This window comes from Vipera ursinii, assembly GCF_947247035.1.
Source record: "Vipera ursinii genome assembly, chromosome: 2".
In the NCBI taxonomy this organism is placed as follows: Eukaryota; Metazoa; Chordata; class Lepidosauria; order Squamata; family Viperidae; genus Vipera; species Vipera ursinii.
This window is the reverse complement of record NC_139513.1, coordinates 79557525-79577295: the sequence shown is the minus strand read 5'-3', so window position 1 is coordinate 79577295 and position 19771 is coordinate 79557525. Positions and strand designations below refer to the sequence as shown.

General features: G+C 39.0%; 1 protein-coding gene across 4 annotated transcripts in view; it reads left to right on the top strand.

Annotated features, from left to right (window-relative positions):
* Positions 1-19771, top strand: part of GRIA1 (glutamate ionotropic receptor AMPA type subunit 1) — a 256690-nt gene that overhangs the window by 133453 nt on the left and 103466 nt on the right. For 3 of the 4 annotated variants that reach the window (XM_083356154.1, XM_083356152.1, XM_083356153.1), the window contains exons 3-4: positions 12725-12964; positions 13379-13563. In XM_083356154.1, coding sequence (XP_083212280.1) covers positions 12725-12964; positions 13379-13563 — 425 coding nt within the window. The remainder of the gene's footprint in view (positions 1-12724; positions 12965-13378; positions 13564-19771) is intronic. The other variant, XM_083356155.1, reaches the window with a different exon arrangement.

Here is a 19771-nt window from a genome sequence, read left to right as displayed (position 1 = left end):
TAGGTCAGATACAACTTTATATTTTATATGTAACTGGCAACCCAAAAAGTTGTAGATTATTTAATGATCACAACAAAAGGTACTTATTGTACTGGATCGTAGTATGAATCAGCAAGGCCTACCATTGCAAAAATCATATTCCCAAAGTTTTTATTATTTTTTTAAAAGCTACTTTTCTAGTTCAGAGTTAACCCAAAGGAAAACAGCAACAAGTAACTCCCACGTCCAAAATTAAAGACCCACAATACTCTTTTGTGGCATAAATTGTTACAATTGTATACCTAAAAAGACAAAATTGAAAATAGCAGCACTCTAACAGCTTGTCTACAATGCAGACCTGTGGCATTTTTTCCCTACCACACATCACAGAAAGGTGGTAAAGATAAATGCAGCATTTTTTCTCTCCGGAGAGTACAGTTCAGAAAATAATTTTTACATCAGTGACATTTTTATCACTGAGATTTATTTTAAACAGAGTAGTCTGCAAATGGCGAAAGCCATTGTGATCCAAGTTCTGTCCCTTTTATAGGTGCAGTGTGTCATTGCACACCCACACATGTGTAATAGGGGTGGAGGCTGTGTTGTAGCATTGAGATGCTGCTTTCAGCAGTTGAACACAAGCACCAAGTTTTGTAAGTACCTTGACTCATTGAAGTTAATCTTTATATCTATGTTCTGTAGAAGCCCAGTCTATTTCAAAACAGTATGGGAGGTTGCAGCACCTTTTTAAATATAATAACTAGAGCTACTGTACAGGACCAGTAGTTTTTTTCAGCTGTTCAAAAGGTTCATGGAACAATGAATCCCACACAGAGAAGAGAAAATAGTGTAGCAGATGCAAAAGAATACTCTCAGGAAGTTGGCACTTTATTTTATCTCCAGAGCCATAAATAATCTCAAAATATTTCTGTGGACATTTCCCAGTATTCTTCATTTTTAGACAAAGGTAAACATTCTTTTGAAAAGCCAGATAAAAGACACATTGTCATCAAAACATAAAGCATAGGAACACTTTTCACCTAATTACCAACCAATTGAACATATCTTTTTCTGAGTCAGTTTGTATACTTCATTCATATACAATCCCTCTAGTTCAGGAAGGAGCCATGCTCAAGGAAATACTCAAAATTAGGACTTTGGGATTTTCTACATTCAACCCCTACTTTTAATCTCAACAAAGTAAATGGCTAAAGTATTCTATTTCTGATTCATGAATCTCCTTGAACCACAAGATGGGCAGCATATAAATTTACTATATAAATATTTTTTTAAATATTAGCTTGACATATATTGAATGATATGATCAGTCCATTCATCAGCCATTGAATTTAAACAAAAAATGTGTAGAGCTAAAAGTGTAGAACAGACATGTCAAACACAAGGCCCGGGGGGCGGATCCGGCCCGCAAAGTGGTTTCATGCGGCCCGCGAAGCCATCCTGGAAACAGTGAGGGAATGGCCCCCACTGCCTTGGCCCTGGCCCAGAGACCCTCCTTCTGCCAGAGACCCTCAGATCTGTCCCATTCCTGCCCAGGCCCCCATAGGCACCCTTGATGCGAACAATGTAGAGCTGGCCATGCCCACCCAGTAGGCCATATGCACTCTAGCCACTCCCACCCAGTAGGCCACGCCCACCCAGGCCATAATCTCCTGGCCCCTTGAGGGCAACCGCAATGCTGATGCGGCCCTCAATGAAATTGAGTTTGACACCCCTGGTGTAGAAGGATATACAATTTTCCTCATGCATTCAATTTAAGATGCAATCATTCCCCCAAAACACATTTACCTCATCAATTTTCTCTAATGTATACTTTTTTCCACGAGTCTTAAGCCAAAGGAATGCATCAACAAATTTGGAGATGTGTACAATCCAATTCATAAATGTGTTCCAATCTAAATATTAGTGCAGGAAAAGTTAATTAATTGAATCGCTAAAAAAGATGCAGAGCAAATTAATTTTCAACACCTCCCCACTTCCCCTTTTCTCCTATGCCTTGTGATCAAAATAAAAGATACAGAAACAATAATTGTTGTGGTCACATGCATTGTTTGTAAACTATTTATTCAATTTCTATAGCCATTCAGCTCACTTAAATAACTCTGGCCAACTCAGAGGAGGAAAATAGGGCAAAACATTGATTAGGGATTATTACTGTTTTAATCATGGTATCATTGATTTTATGTTGTGGTTTTGTTTTCCTGTCTTGTGAGATGGGGAGCCATATAAATTAACAAATGAATGAATGAAGGAGAAAAAAGAATAAATGAAAATTATACCAGAAAGAAATGCCTACATACCATCTGAAATGGCTGCTTGCAAATGTTATATATCTGATTGCCTCCAAATTTAATTTGGATCTGAGCTTCAGGGTTATTTGTGCCTTCCAAAACTTTAAGTGAATCTCCTATAGATGTTCTTATAAAAGAGCCCCCAAATGGTTGAAGAGACAAATCATTTACTATATGGGGACCAACATCACAATTGTGCTTCATTTAAATTCAGTTAAATTGAAACTTAGTTTTACTCTTTCCAATTCTTTTTTAAAATCCTGTCCTCGTCTAATGAATCATTAGCGTCAACTCAAAGGACAAGAGTGGGATTCAGTCCAAAATGCTTCAGAAACATTTGAAATAAATACTAATAATGGAACAATTCAGCTGATGATTTAGCAAAATAAGGGCTGATAACTGCAAGGACTATCGAGTTTTCTCTATCAGACTCTAAATATTAGGGGCTATTGAAAAACATCTTTAGATGGCTTCATTAATAGGATCTGATTATACATTTTCTTCAGAATATCAGATCTTGGAGATTAACAGAATAACCAAGTTGGAAAGGACCATAGAAATCTTCTAGTCCAATTCCCTGCTCAGGCAGGAAACTCTATACCAGGGCTTTTCAACCAGTGGCACGGGTACCACCTGTGGTACATTGGCACCTGGCAGGTGGTACACGACCATCCTAGAAAAATAGCGGGGGAGGGGAATGGGCTAAAACAGTGGCAGCACTGCACAAGCCTGAGCAAGAGATGATTGGAGCTGCAGGGCTATCAGGCCTCAGCGGAAGCATCAGGATCAGTGCCAGGCTCCAGCTGGAGCTCAGTGCTGATCCTGGCGCTTCTGAACCTAGAAGAAGCGCTGATCAGCTGGAATGTTGCAGCATCTCCAGGGTCTTGTGATTTATATTCAGATGCTTGGCAACTGTTTCATATTTATAATGGTCACAGTATCCCAGGGTGATGTGAAGTGACCAAAACCTGCTGCAACCACCCAGCAGATGGGGGAAATAAAAACCAAACACCCTACCCCCTCTACCAATCCTCGACAGAAATGCTCACAACATTGAAAACCTCAGACAGGAGGAAGAGCGCCGCCGGGCAGGCAGGCAGGTGTCTTGCTCGGCTGTGGCTTGGGGGGCACTTTTTTCAGTGCCATTGTAACTTCGAACAGTCTCTAAGCAAACTGTTGTAAGTCGAGAATTACCTGTACTTCATCACTGTTTTCCTTTTTTTTTTTTGGTCATCAAGTTTTTGACACCTTGCTAGGCGACTGGTGGTACTCAGATGTTGCCATATCCTAAAAGTGGTACAATGGGTGAAAAGGTTGAAAAGCCGTGCTCTATACCATTTCAGACAAATGGTTGTCCAATCTTTTTAAAAACTTCCAGTGTTGGAGCATTCACAACTTCTGGAGGCAAGTCATTCCACTAATTATTCTGTCAGAAAATTTCTCCTTAGTTCTAGGCTGTTTCTCTCCTTGATTATTTTCCATCCATTGCTTCTTGTCCTGCCTTCAGGTGTTTTGGAGAATAGGCTGAATCCCTTCTTCTTTGTGCCAGACCCTCAAATAATTGTAACACTGTTTCTATTATTATTATTATTATTATTATTATTATTATTGTTGTTGTTTTGTTGTTGTTGTTGTTGTTGTTGTTATTGTTGTTGTTGTTGTTATTATTATTATTATTATTATTATTATTATTATTATTATTATTATATTATTTTGTAACACTGTTATCATATCATCCCTAGTCCTTCTCTTCATTAAACCCAATTCCCAATTCCAGCAACCATTCTTTATATGTTTTAGCCTCCACTCCCCTAATCATCTTTGTTGCTCTTCTCTGTACCCTTTCTAGAGTCTCAACATCTTTTTTACATCATGACAACCAAAACTGGATGTAATATAACAAATGTGACCTCACCAAGGCATTATAACAGTTCATGTGTTTTTTATTCTATCCCTCTGTTAATGCAGCCTAGAACTGTGTTGGCTTTTTTGGCAGCTGCAGGATTCTGCTGGCTCATATTATGTAAATGATTGTCCACTAGGACTCCAAGATCCCTCATACAGTTACTACTTCAATTAGCTGCAATTAAGCCATGGCATAATACTTAAAAGAAACAATAGCCCTAACTCTTAATGACCCAGATCTCCAGATCAAGGATTAACTGGATTGATAAAAGGGAATTTCTTTAGGAGTGGGACAAAAATTCTCTAATTCAAAATAACTGAGACTACTTCCTCTTTTAGAGAGACCCTTAATAATCGTCAATATGAGGGCAGGCAAACAGAAACCTCTACGCCAAATCTCTATCTTATGATCTAGGGATGAATAGGGAGACAGGCAGAAAGTAGGTGGTCATGGCAGTCCATCAGCAGTGTCCTTGCTTGCAGACTGGAGTTATCCAATGACTGCCATGCGCTTTGGCCAGCAGACCTACCAGCCATGCCCACAGAGATGGAGGAGAGATGGGATCTGGCCCTTTGCAGAAAAAAGTTTGCCAACCCTTGCTTTTGACCCATAAGGTGCAACTAACCAGAATGAGCAAATGTGGAAACATGCAAGTAGTTATTAATGTCAGCTTTTGTAATGGAATGTGTGGATTACTGAAGGAAGAGATGCTGCTTAGGAAACAATAAGACAAGAGATATAGGAGCCCCCAATGTACTGAAAGAAATTTAGGGAGGACCCGCCCTAATTGTTCAGGTGATTTAAAGTGGAGGTGGAAAGCTTGTACCTTCAGATTTACAAAATTCTGTTAACATAGCCTTTCATTAAAGTGGAATTAATTCACCTAGTCATGTTTCCTGGTTTATCTGGGAGGGATGACAGCTTTCTAAACATGTTCAGGACCACTAATTGGAACTGATTCCATGAGCAGCTCCGGAATCAACTGTGAATAAATATCTCGGTAGCTTCTGAGGAAATCATAGCATCTGTTTAAACTCATGTCTGGAAAAGAGAGAAAGTGAGAAAGCTGACTTTATTCTCGATATAATAATAAAACCTCCAAAGTTAACAAAGTTTTTTCCCTTGTTTGTGCTACGTTTCTCCCCCCCCCCAAAAAAAAAAGTGGTTAAAGCAGCTTTTGGAATAAAGATATCATATTCAGTGGGCTAAAGAAGCTCTGTATGTTAATAGCTAAAGAGTTCAGCTCTGCACAGTCAGTCTTTGTACATGAAGGCAATCTAAGATACAGAACAACTTTTTTTTAGCTTTGAGGGAATCAGTTTTAAAATGTCACCATCTACTTATTCTAATTTGCACATTCCTGCATTTTAAAACATTAGAATTGGAAAAAAAAGAAATCAAATGCATTACTTAGCTGAAATCACCTTGCTTCACCCTCTAAATCACATAGTTGATATTTTTTTTCTCTCAGTCTGGAGAAAAGAACCATTTCATAACAGTTATTTAAGAGAAGTAAAACTGTTAGCTTGAAAAGTGGACATTTGACAAGATAAATAACAACCTTCTCAAATGATTCTAATTAGGCTTATAAAGTTTTAGATTATCTAGAAGCATCTGCTAAGCAGCAGGCAAACTGGCAGGATAATATTAATACTACTGATGATACAGCTAATCCAGTTTGGATTCCACTAATCCATATTCAAATTTTCACTATCACAGTTAATTGTATTTGATTGCGTGCACACGCACACACAAATAGAATTCACAAATTCTACCTATTACTGTGAATTGTTCCCCATTGGCCATGCAAGCTGAAAACCCCCTCAGTTATTCAAACATATCTCAAACTCACCAATTTAGGCACAATTCATGTAACTAAATTTTTAAACTTTGACCTAGTGTAAAATTTACATTTTAAATTGCCATTCAGATAAATCAGAATGCAAGGATTAAAAGATTTAGAAGGAAGTGATGTAGGCAGACAAGCACTGTTTTCTTCATGTTTATATCCAGGAGAATTACTTAAAAGGTTTTGTTATGTTTGTATCCAGAAGAATTGCTTATCTCTTCTATCTAGTTACCTCTTTAAATGAAACATAAAGTCAATACTCAGTGTTTAATTGGCATCTAATTAAATTGTATAATGTCCTCACAATGTGGCCCATTGAACAAATAGAAAGTACTCCCATGCCTTTTATTTCTATTGTCCACATGATTATTATTACTGACAGTTAATGTGAATTTCAAACTAATTATGGGAGTATAACAGGTATAGGGCAGGATCTAATTTAAGTAATTGAGATTATTGTGAGAAGGGGGGGGAAAGATGACTGCAGTAGTTTTCAGAATACATTGTTAAGAATGTCATACAGAAAGCAAGAAAATATCTCTACTCCTCTCTTAAGTTACCTAACCACAGACGGTCTTTTCTTCAAACATTCTGACTTGCCTCAACCATCTAAACAGACTAGAACTGTGAGTTCTTGGCTGCTAGAATCTGTTTCAAGGGCTGGGATTAACAATTATCTGAGTACAGCGTAGGAGGAGAACTGATGCCTGCTCATGATTGATACAGAGTAGTGAAGATGACACAAAGATTGAGAGGAGAAGAATGTGGCATCTGTAATCAGAGGCATCTGTAATTAATGTGTTGCAAGGCCATAATCTTCTTTATGAGATAGATAGATCACAAAATGGTAATGAGATTACCAAAGAAGATGGATTGTTTTCTTTGTTTTCCCCTCCAAAAATCACTTGAGACAATGATACAGAAAAAATCCCTTATAGCAAATACATTGGGGCTAAAATTTGATTTCACCACATAGTATTTTGTTTTTCTTATTACCATTCCACAACAGTGATGCTGGCAAAAATTCTAGTCATATTTCTCCAGCGGATAATGCTTAGGCCCTCTTTAATGGCAACAGAGAGAGGCAATTTGCTTTTCTCATTTTTTTTAAATTTAAAATCATTTTCTTAAATTTACATCATGACTCCCTTACTATTGCTTTCAACAATAACAACAAAGTGAGATAAAACTTGGCAAATGAAGGCACTTTCAGAAAGATCACAATGCTTCCCAACTCTTGTTGGAAGGCATTTATTCTGATTACCATACTGAAATAACAGATTGTAAAGTTCAAGTTGTAATTCTCAGTCCTGCTGTGCATTTTTTGCCTAGTACTGTCAGGTTCAGTTTCATTTTGGATTCAAAGCTATGTTTCCCCCTCCAGAAAACTAATAATTTCTGTACATTGAGACTTTAGACATGTTCTTTTTTCTCTCTAGATGTCCTTGACTTAGGGCAAGGCATGGAAGATGCAGTTGTCAGAATAGAGAAACTAGCTTCAGTGTGCATATTTATTCTGTATGTATGATGTGGAGAATGTAAAGTGTCCCTGGTATCCTCTCATTGTGCATATTCATGTATTTGGGTGAATAGCAATGTGAGAAGTGCTTGCTTCAGATTTCTTATAATGCCAATATTCTGGCATACGCTGTGTCTGAGAAAATATACATTATTTATTTGGAGATCTATTTATTATTCTGTGTTAAAGTGAAACTAAAAGTGTTTCGTGATTTTTTTATTATATTTTACTTTGGTTAAGCCTCTTAGCCAAAACTCAAAGAAGTCCAGAACAATTATTGTAGTGCTTCATCTAGCAGTTATTACTAACTGAGGCAGAGATGAACAAGATTTACAGCCTCTGAGCTTCATTGAAAAACCATATTAATTTGTCTCGGTAAGCCAACCCAAATTGCCACAATCTTATAAGATTGCCAAAGACTTCCACTGACTTTACAAAACTACTAAGATTGCACAATTATTATAAACATTTTGTCTTATTTGGGGAGATCAAAGGGCATCGGAACTTACATATGCTATGTTGTCCATTTCAGAGTGCTATATTGTATTGCAATTCAAAGTAAGGTTTATTTATTTAAAAAGAGAGTTGTTGGGTCTTTTTTTTTACATCAGATTGAAAGTGTTGGAAAAGAGTACCGTATATACTTGAGTATAAGCCGAATTTTTCAGCCCACTTTTTGGGCTGAAAAATTCCATTTCGGCTTATACTCCAGTCAACAAAAAAAACTTACCAAGGACTTGTGCGCGGCCGAGGCTTTGGTGCTTCCGGGATTGCGCGCACCTCTCCCAAGCCACCGCCGTCCGGAGACCTGCCGAAGTTTGGGGAGGTGCGCGCGCACCTCCCCAAACCTCCCCAAACGTTGGCAGGTCTCCGGATCTCCATGCCTTGCCTGCCTGCTACTTTCCGCTGCGGAAAGAAGCAGGCAGGCAGGTCACGGAGATCCGGAGACCTGCTGACGTTTGGGGAGGTTTGGGCACCTCCCCAAACCTCCCCAAATGTCGGCAGGTCTCCGGATCTCCGTGCCTTGCCTGCCTGCTTCTTTCCGCTGCGGAAAGAAGCAGGCAGGCAGGTCACGGAGATCCGGAGACCTGCCGACGTTTGGGGAGGTGCCCAAACCTCCCCAAACGTCAGCAGGTCTCCGGATCTCCGTGCCTTGCCTGCCTGCTTCTTTCCGCAGCGGAAAGAAGCAGGCAGGCAAGGTACGGAGATCCGGAGACCTGCCGACGTTTGGGGAGGTTTGGGGAGGTGCCCAAACCTCCCCAAACGTCAGCAGGTCTCCGGATCTCCTCCCCAAACCTCCCCAAACGTCGGCAGGTCTCCGGATCTCCGTGCCTTGCCTGCCTGCTTCTTTCCGCTGAGGAAAGAAGAAGGCAGGCAAGGCACGGAGATCCGGAGACCTGCCGACGTTTGGGGAGGTTTGGGGAGGTGCCCAAACCTCCCCAAACGTCAGCAGGTCTCCGGATCTCCGTGACCTGCCTGCCTGCTTCTTTCCGCAGCGGAAAGAAGCAGGCAGGCAGGGCACGGAGATCCGGAGACCTGCTGACGTTTGGGGAGGTTTGGGGAGGTGCGCGCACACCTCCCCAAATCTCCCCAAACTTCGGCAGGTCTCCGGACGGTGGCGGCTGGGGAGAGGTGCGCGCGATCCTGGAAGCACCGAAGCCTCGGCCGCGCGCAAGTCCTCGGTAAGCTCCGGGCGGTCACTTGCTTCGCGTCTCCTGAGGGAAGGGGGGGCGACGAGCGGGCATGTTTCCTCGCCTGCTGGGCGCCGCGATTTGCCCGGGGAATGCGCGGGCCCCGAATGGCAGCGTGGAGCGAGGAAGCGGACAGCCAGGGCTTCCCCGAGAGCCGCGGCCACACATGGTATTCCTGTGTATTCAGGCTTGCAAAATGGCGGATCGAGCCTCTGCTGGCGGCAGAGGCTTGCAGAACGGCGGATCGGCTTATACTCGAGTCACGAACTTTTTCCAGTTTTTGGGGGTGAAAATGGGGGTCTCGGCTTATACTCGAGTCGGCTTATACTCAAGTATATACGGTACTTGGAGCAGTTTCCCACCATAGCTCAAGAATGTATTCAGTCAATTTTTACTTGATTTTTGTTTTTTTTTACTAGACAATACTTTTATATTTCTCCAGATGGCATTTCTTGGCATTGCTGTGTTTGTAGTGACAGAGCTGCCCTACCAAGTGGAATGTTAATCAGAAGACATAAAATCAGGCTGATGTAGTAAATTGTGGAGTTAGTAATAAAAAGTACAGGATGTTCCTTTACATCATCTCATGTTGTTTGTTCATAAACATCTATGTCCCTGCAGATGTTGATAAGCTATATTTCCCAGCAGTCGCACCCAGCACAGTGAATGAAAAATGGTGGAAATATTAATTCTGCAAAATCTACAGAGCCAACACTGTCCACATTTGCATAATCTAAAATTATTCTTTGTTCTTGTACTTGGAGGTACTCAGAGAAGATCTTTTACCTTTTACTAGAAGACAAGGAAATATCATGAGCTGGACAGCAAAAACTAGAATTACTTCAGGGGAGAATAATAACACCCCAAAACCCAGGTTTTTGTTTTTAAGATTCCTTTCTGCAGTTCTGCAGAACTATCTGCAGTTATAAAATCATATTCATCTATGATATTAAAGCCAAAGGCTGGTCTTAAAATGAAAGCACAGTCACTCTTAACAACCATCATCTTAGAATTTGATTTATCGGAATGCATCAATAAACATGAATGAAGTTAAACATGTTTGACAATATGCATGCCTAAGGTTTATACAGTAATTCAAAATGTGCTGTTGTCCCTCTCATGTATTTTCCTCTAGAAAGTTGTACATAGCTTTCAGGTATTCCCATGATCCCTTGCAAAACGTCTCCTGAATTGCTGTTTGACAAAAATCAAACCCTTTTGTCTACTAGCAATAGAAGTATTGAAATCAGTGAAAAGAAAACGAATTAATGGACATTTTTAGCATTTGATTTTGTTTATGCAGAAATGCCATTGCTTAATATTTTTGTTGAATCCAGAGTCATTATGATGATCTAGCTACCTCAATCTGTTTCACTGCAGAATAGCAGGGCCAACTATGCCACAAGTGAAAGCTTGCCACGTATGAATCATCTCTGTTTCTGTGTTCAACCCTCCTTCAGCATGTCTTTATTTTTTATTTATAAGAAAGGGTACATTTTATATTTTTATGCAGTGCCCCAGACAGCTTAAACCAATTAAAACAGCAGCAAAAACAATCAAAGCGTTGAAATAAAGTAAAATAATCAGAAGTAATGAAATATGACAGAGACTTCACTGCATAATTAGTTATCAGAAGCAATTAATTAATATTGATGCCTGTCAATTTTTTTAAAAAAGACAACATCTAAAAGATTAAAAAAATATAGCACTAGATACCAGAATTTCACACAATACGATAAAAACCAATCAGCCATATCAAAAATTAGGAATTCTATAAAGCTATATTTGGAGATGTGAGGATGAAACTTCTGAATTATAATTTAAACAAATAAAAGATGTATTAATGATTCAAATTATTTTCACATACGTTTTATGCATCTTTCCCGATACATGTAATTCAGCTTTGTCTTGAAATTTCAGAGATAAAATATTTAACAAGCATATGACATTTTCTGAATATGAATTCTCATGTGATATCATACTCTTACAAGATTTGCTTCCAAATATAAGCCTTCATTTCCCCTCTTTATCCCTACTATTGGGTACTCTAAATTGCTTGTCTCTCCAGAAATCACTGATGACCTTGAGAGCAATAATTTGCATGTTAGTAGATACCCCACATCCATGTACTTAAAAAAAAAAACCAAATCCAAATTACATCTTAACCATATTATGGAAGTGAGGGTTTCATCCCTTGGAGTTAATTCTCACATTTGCTAGAAAAGAGTCTCAAGAGAGAAAAGTGATGAGGCTGAAATTGTCCCCAAAAGCATTAATTAGTGTTTTTCAAATTTCCTTTTTTTCATACAAGCTTAAAAATCCCATAGCTGAATAAAACCTCAGGAATTTCTAGTTCATCATTTGTTCATTATTTTTTTCTTCTTCTGAAAAGGTAGGCCATACTTCATGGAGGATAGGCCTACTAGTTCTCAAGAATGCTTCTTGCAAGCTTTTGTGAGGAAATCAATGTGTGCGCAAGGCAGTGGGGAATACTACTGAATCCAGAAACAGCCTTAAATTTTTTGTTTCATCTTGCAGAGCTTTCCTTATCTTCTTAAGAAAAAGTTACCTTAGACATGCTAAATATTCTAGATACCTGTTCCAAAGGCCAAAAGGCAGTTGCTTTTTCTTTTTTCTTTTTTTTTTTTTTTGATAACATTTCACTTCTCATCTAAGAAGCTTCTTCAGTTCTGGCCAGAACTGAAGAAGCTTCTTGGTTGAGAAGCGAAATGTTTTCAAGGGGAAAAATCAAGAAAGTCCAGTTGTTTTTTGAAAGGCACCTTTGGGACAACCATGACCTGGATGATTGAGAATCTCCATACATACTAAATACCTGAATGGCCAAAAGATAGGCCACTTAAAAGCAGATTTATTTTAATTGTCACATCAACAAGAATATTTGAAAACCCAACATAGTTTTGAAATATCATCTGCCTTTAATTTAGATAAATTCCTTTTTAGTTCCAATTTAGATGTTATACTGTAAATTGAAATATTAATTTTGCATGAAATTAAAGAATCCTTACTTAGAACCACACAATTTATTGCAGTGGCTTTATTAACTTGAAGAAACGTTTAATGCGTTTTTCCTAGACCTGCATGGAAATAACCATACAGTAGGATATAACATATGATGATATATCACAAAACTCATCCAGTATCCTTCTTCCTTTGCTTGAGTGTGTGGACTTAGATAAACCTAATCCCATCATTTTAAAACCTCAATTCCCTTGGAAGATATTTGAAAAAGTGCTGGTCAAGACGATATCTTATAATAACAACAGAATGTCATCAAACTCAGAGAAAATGAATGGAACATTCCCTCTTTGAGGCTTCCTTCAGTGGCAATGCTTTGAATTATATGACTACCGGTATATTTGCAAAGGAATAAAATCATAATAAAATGGAAGTGTACATAATTCAGAGAATTTCTGACTTTCATTTTCTTTTTCCCTCTTTTTCTCTTCACAGTCTGCTCCCAGTTCTCCAAGGGGGTCTATGCTATCTTTGGCTTCTATGAGAGGAGGACTGTCAACATGCTCACGTCCTTCTGTGGGGCACTACATGTCTGCTTTGTAACACCCAGCTTCCCTGTTGACACATCCAATCAATTTGTTATTCAGCTGCGCCCAGAACTTCAAGATGCCCTTATCAATGTCATTGAATACTACAAGTGCCAGAAGTTTATGTACATTTATGATGCTGACCGGGGTAAGTTTGGCTGAGCTGTGGGACAAATGAAGAATTAGACTAGGATAGAGAGATTAAGTTCTCATTAAATGTAAGAAATACAGAAGATCCTGCAAATCTAATTTGTAACACATTAAATTACATTAAATAAATTACCATATTGTGGTGGACTTGTCCAGAAGCCAACATATACTGTACAAAAGGGGAACAATAATGCTGATTTAATGTGCCATTTGATATAAACATTATGTGAACATGTATTGCAAATATATCATGTAGATATTCAATATTAAAATGCTGTCTCTTGCCTTGACTTTACTGACTGAGATCATGAGGTATACAGTATATATAAATGAAGCATTTCTGACGTGAAAAATTAAAAAAAAGCCATTCCTATGAATTTATCTGATCTGATCTGATCTTATGCCATCTCAGGTTTGTCAGTGCTGCAAAAGGTGTTGGATACAGCTGCAGAGAAAAACTGGCAGGTAACAGCAGTCAATGTTATGACAACAACAGAAGAGGACTACAAGTCACTCTTCCAAAATTTGGAGAAGAAGAAGGAACGGGTCGTGGTTGTTGACTGTGAATCAGAACGACTAAATGCTATCTTAGGCAAGGTAAATTGTGCATGAATTGTGCATGAATAAGGCAGGATGGTCTACAGTTCCAGATTAAAAACAATAATGGCACTTACAGTAGAATCAGGCTAGGTCCCATTTTAGTTAAAATCTGAGACCCACAATATTGCTCAAAAATATTGCTTGTCAGATCTGATTGCTGAAACCAAAATACCCTGAGGCTTACTTCTTACTTCCATTTAAACTGCTCTTTCAAAGGTGGATCTGCATGGAACCTAGCTTTTTCCATGGCAATAGCAGTCATGTGGGCTGGGCAGTGGGATCTTCACATTAAGGTTGGTTTCTATGGATGCAGAATCAAGAGCAATAGAACATGCTTCTACTTTGCCTCTGGTACTAGGAATTGCTTTTAGAAATGTTTAGAATGTTGCCCTGTCTCTCTTCTTCCTGGTAAGGATTTCTATGATAGGGATACCACATATGAAAACCTCTGTATAGTAGTGAGCAACTTTAACGAGTAGCAAAGTAATTCATGGCACTACTCGCTTTTTAGCTTTTTGCTATTAGAGCCTAATATAATAAGGATCTTTTTGGAATACAATATTTATTTATTTACTGAAGCCACAACATAATAGAAATGGTCTCTTGCCTCCTAAAAATGTGAACATCAGAATCTAATCTAATCTAATATAATCCAATCTAACAATATATCAAGACTAAAATAGAATTACAAGCACAGCATTTTAAAATGAAGGGCTAAGGTTTTATGAAACAAAACAAGAAAAACTAAATATTGTTTGGAAATTATGCCTGGATTTGATCATTATTATTGGCAATGAAACACCATAAATATGGTAATGTCCTATTTTAAAAGAGATTTAATTTATTTTAATAAATGCTTCAGTGTGAAGATGCTCTTGTTGCTGCAGTTATTTTAAAAATATAAAGTTATGGCTTTTTTTAAAAAATGCATGAAAGTGATTAGAGATAGATTTGAATCTGAGACCCACAGCTATAGTCTAGCATATTTGATGCTACACTGGACTAGATCTCTGGGATACACAATAAAATCATATGTATACATGGCACACAACTGCCCTTATGATATATATTGCACAAGTGGATTCAAAAATAATTGCCCGTATAGAAACATGGCTGGCATAGCCCAGAAGGCATGCAGAAATACAGACATATCTTCAAAAATGAATGGAAGTGTTTTGAAAACCCCTGTAGAGATTGTAGGCCAGCTCCATGACAAAACAGCTGCTGTGCTGTAACTCTGGGGTTAGAGTGTTGATCAAATTAATCACACTTTTCCCTTGGGCTCCTCCCATCTGTTTATTCATATTCACTTGTTGCATTACATCTGAAACCTGAGCTGTGAATCACACATGGCTGGAGAACAGCTCTTTCATTTAGAGGCATTCAGTAGGACAGTCACAAAGGATTCAGAGTTGTTCCTATAGACTGTACTGCTGAAATGCAGTAGTGAAAAGGAAAGTGGAAGGCCTTGTCTTTCACAACTCTAATGAAGAGGTTGACTTTTCGTCTCTGTGGAAGACTATACAAAAACATATAACTGCATTAGAAATATGTACATACTTGAATTATATTTGCAGTTAGACAAGTATGCTGTATATAGAATTGTAACTGATTTTTTTGTCATATTACATCATATTTTTCTTTGTCATATTTCTTTCATTTTGTTAAAATATGTCTTTTTCCTCCTCCTCGGCAATGTATCACCATCACTATTATTACGTTTTGCTTTTTTCTTCATGTTTTATTTAATTGTAAAGCAAAAAACATAAATCAGTGAATAAATACATACATGCATACTACACAGTGAGAGTCTAAATGAAAACTTTCTCATGTGCTCCAGCCCTCTAAATTTTCACTTCCTGACAGCTGCATTTTGGAGCCTTTTTCTTGATTATTGCAAATACTAAAGCTCAAAAGCAGATGTGTATAAAAGCACAAGATTGGATTTGTAAGTTTAGAAATGCCTCCTTTCATTTCCTTTTCTGGGAGAAACCATCAGAAGCCAGAAGATGACTGGGGAATGCATTTCCTTTTTCTTAGTAGAAATGCAAGAAGCTTCATGTCTTAGAAAGGAGAACTGTTCATGGAAAATCTGACTGGTCCGCAGCACTTCCAGACATACCTGCTTCAGTCATTATTTCATTATCCTACCCAGGAGATCTGTATAGTAGGAAAGGTGGTGGTGGAGCCTTACTTATTTGTATCTGCTCTGATAACGCTAATAGAGGTACAAGGATATTAGTATAGGATTTAAGCAGCTTTTAAGGTGTACTCAAGAGCATTCCAGCTGGAAATCTCTAAGGCAGGTGAGCCAGTTAAGGTAGAAACAAGTGTCCAATAGCAGCTAATCCGCTTGGCGATAATAGTAATGCTGAGAAATTTTATGACATTGTATAGCATTCCCCAGTTCTCACCTGGGGAATTGATATTTAATTGAAAAACCAAGAAAGAAAGGGGAGGAAAGTGTGGAATTGAATGTGTATTTGTATTGGGTGTGTTCTAATAAAAGAAACAGAGAGAGTGGAAGCTGGCACAAATATTTCATGACTGCTTTCCATCTTGCCATTCAAAAATAGGTAACACTGTTACAACTCTTCTGATCAATGTAAATCAGAATTGTATGGAACAGAAAGAATTTCCCAAGGCAATGATATTGATTTCACCAAGGCAATAATCTACTACTGACCAAGAAACACAGCTGTATTGGAAGCCATTAAATGGTTTATATTAATAAATTATCTGCATTTAGATCCAGATTATGGCAAAGTGAGAATGATCAGGCAATGGTTAATGTTCCTTAGATAGGAAGAACATATATTAAAGTCCAGATCTACAGTCATTTTTTGCACAACTTATATAACACAGGAAGACTAAGTGTAGCCATGACCACTGCATAGGAATATTTATTTAAATAACAGCTTTAAGAATTTTCATTGTATTTCTAGAATAATGAGAACAATTATATAATTTCTGAATGTTGCAACTAGAAAATGCGTATTGCATATAAGGGACAGCAAGAGTCAGTATCTTCATGCTTGCTTCTATGTTTATGATCAGTGATTTGTATCTTCTTATCATTCTGTACCCCTTCATGGATTACTGCCTTGTCGTGGCGAAGGGGCTTGCGTAATTCAATGAAGCTATGAGCTATGCTGTGCAAGGCCACCCAAGACGGAAAGGTCATAGCAGAGAGTTCTGACAAAACATGATCCACTGGAGAAGGAAATGGCAACCCACTCCAGTATCTTTGCCATGAAAACCCTATGGACAGTACCAAAAAGCAAAACGATATGACGCTGGAAGATGAGCCCCTCAGGTCGGAAGGCGTCCAATATGCTACTGGGGAAGAGCAAAGGGCTAGTACTAGTAGCGCCAGAAAGAATGAAGCGACTGGGCCAAAGCCGAAAGGACGCTCAGCTGTGGATGTGTCTGGTGGTGAAAGGAAAGTCCGATGCTGTAAAGATTTTTTCTCCATAGGAATCTGGAATGTAAGATCCATGAATCAAGGAAAGCTGGACATGCTTAAACAAGAGATGACAAGACTGAACATCGACATCTTAGGTATCAGCAAATTAAAATGGACAGGACTGGGTGAATTTAATTCAGATGACCATCAGGTATACTACTGCGGGCAAGAATCCCTCAGAAGAAATGGAGTAGCCTTCATAGTCAATAAAAGAGTAGGAAAAGCAATACTGGGATACAATCCTCAAAATGACATAATGATCTCAGTTCGAATCCAAGGCAAACCATTCAATATCACAGTAGTCCAAGTCTATGCCCCAACCACCAGTGCTGAAGAGGATGAAATTGACCGGTTCTATGAAGCCCTACAGCACCTTATAGAACTAACACCCAAAAATGATGTCCTTATCATCATGGGGGATTGGAATGCTAAAGTAGGAAGCCAAAAGATAACTGGAATAACAGGCAAGTTTGGCCTTGGAGTACAAAATGAAGCAGGGCACAGGCTGATAGAATTTTGTCAAGAGAATACGATGGTGATAGCAAACACTCTTTTCCAACAACCCAAGAGATGGCTCTACACATGGACATCACCAGACAGTCAACACAGAAATCAGATTGACTATATGCTCTGCAGCCAAAGATGGAGAAGCTCTATACAGTCAGTAAAAACAAGACCAGGAGCTGACTGTGGCTCAGACCATGAGCTTCTCGTTGCAAAATTTAGGCTTAAACTGAAGAAAGTAGGGGAAAGCACTAGGCCACTCAGGTATGAACTAAATCATATCCCTGATGAATATACAGTAGAGGTGACAAATAGATTTAAGGAATTAGATCTGATAGACAGAGTGCCTGAAGAACTATGGACAGAGGTTCACAACATTGTACAAGAGGTAGCAACTAAAACCATCCCAAAGAAAAAGAAATGCAAGAAAGCAAAATGGCTGTCTGAGGAAGCTTTGCAAATAGCTGAGGAAAGGAGGGAAGTGAAAGGCAAGGGAGAAAAAGAAAGATACGCCCAATTAAATGCAGAATTCCAGAGAATAGCTAGAAGAGATAAGGATGCCTTCTTAAATGAACAGTGCAAAGAAATAGAAGAAAACAATAGAATAGGGAGGACCAGAGATCTTTTCAAGAAAATTGGAGAGATGAAGGGAACGTTTAATGCAAAAATGGGCATGATAAAGGACCAAAATGGCAGGGACCTAACAGAGGCAGAAGAGATTAAGAAGAGGTGGCAAAATTACACAGAAGAACTATACAAGAATGAGCTTAACGTCCCAGATAATCACAATGAGGTGGTCACTGACCTCGAGCCAGACATCCTAGAATGTGAAGTGAAGTGGGCCTTAGAAAAGCTGAGCAACAACAAAGCTAGTGGAGGTGACAGTATTCCAGCTGAGCTATTCAAAATCTTAAAAGATGATGCAGTAAAAGTGCTACACTCAATTTGTCAGCAAATTTGGAAAACTCAACAGTGGCCACAGGATTGGAAAAGATCAGTTTACATTCCAATTCCAAAGAAAGGCAGTGCCAAAGAATGTTCAAACTATCGCACCATTGTACTCATTTCACATGCTAGTAAAGTTATGCTTAAAATCCTACAAGCTAGACTCCAGCAGTATGTGGATCGAGAACTACCAGAAGTACAGGCAGGATTTCGAAGAGGCAGAGGAACTAGAGATCAAATTGCCAACATACGCTGGATCATGGAGAAAGCTAGAGAGTTCCAGAAAAACATCTACTTTTACTTCATTGACTATGCTAAAGCCTTTGATTGTGTGGCAGGTTCTTAAAACTGTGGCAAGTTCTTAAAGAGATGGGCATACCAGACCATCTTATCTGTCTTGAGAAACCTATATGTGGGCCAAGAAGCAACAGTGAGAATGACACAGAACCACTGATTGGTTCAAAATTGGGAAAGGAGTCCAGCAAGGCTGTATACTGTCACCCTGCCTATTTAACTTATATGCAGAGCACATCATGAGAAAGGCAGGGCTAGATGAATCAAAAGTTGGAATTAAGATTGCCGGAAGAAATATCAACAACCTAAGATATGCAGATGATACCACTCTAATGGCAGAAAGTGAAGAAGAACTAAAGAGCCTCTTGTTGCAGGTGAAGAAGGAGAGTGCAAAACTTAGGTTGAAACTTAACTTTAAGAAAACCAAGATCATCGCATCCGGCCCTCTCAATTCCTGACAAATAAATGGGGAATAAATGGAGGTAGTGACAGATTTTATTTTCCTGGTCTCCAAGATCACTGCAGATGGGGACTGTAGCCAAGAAATTAAAAGACGCTTGCTCCTGGGGAGGAAAGCCATGGCAAATCTAGACAGCACACTAAAAAGCAGAGACATCACCCTGTCAACAAAAGTGCATATAGTCAAGGCTATGGGCTTCCCAGTTGCAATGTATGGCAGTGAAAGCTGGACCATAAGAAAGGCTGAGCGCCAAAGAATTGAGGCCTTTGAACTATGGTGCTGGAGAAGACTCCTGCGAGTCCCTTGGACTGCAAGGCGATCAAACCGGTCAGTCCTAGAGGAGATCAACCCTGACTGCTCTTTAGAAGGCCAGATCCTGAAGCTAAAACTCAAATACTTTGGCCACCTAATGAGAAGGAAGGACTCACTGGAGAAGAGCCTAATGCTGGGAAAGATTGAGGGCAATAGAAGAAGGGGACGACAGAGAATGAGGTGGCTGGATGGAGTCACTGAAGCAGTAGGCGTGAGCTTAAATG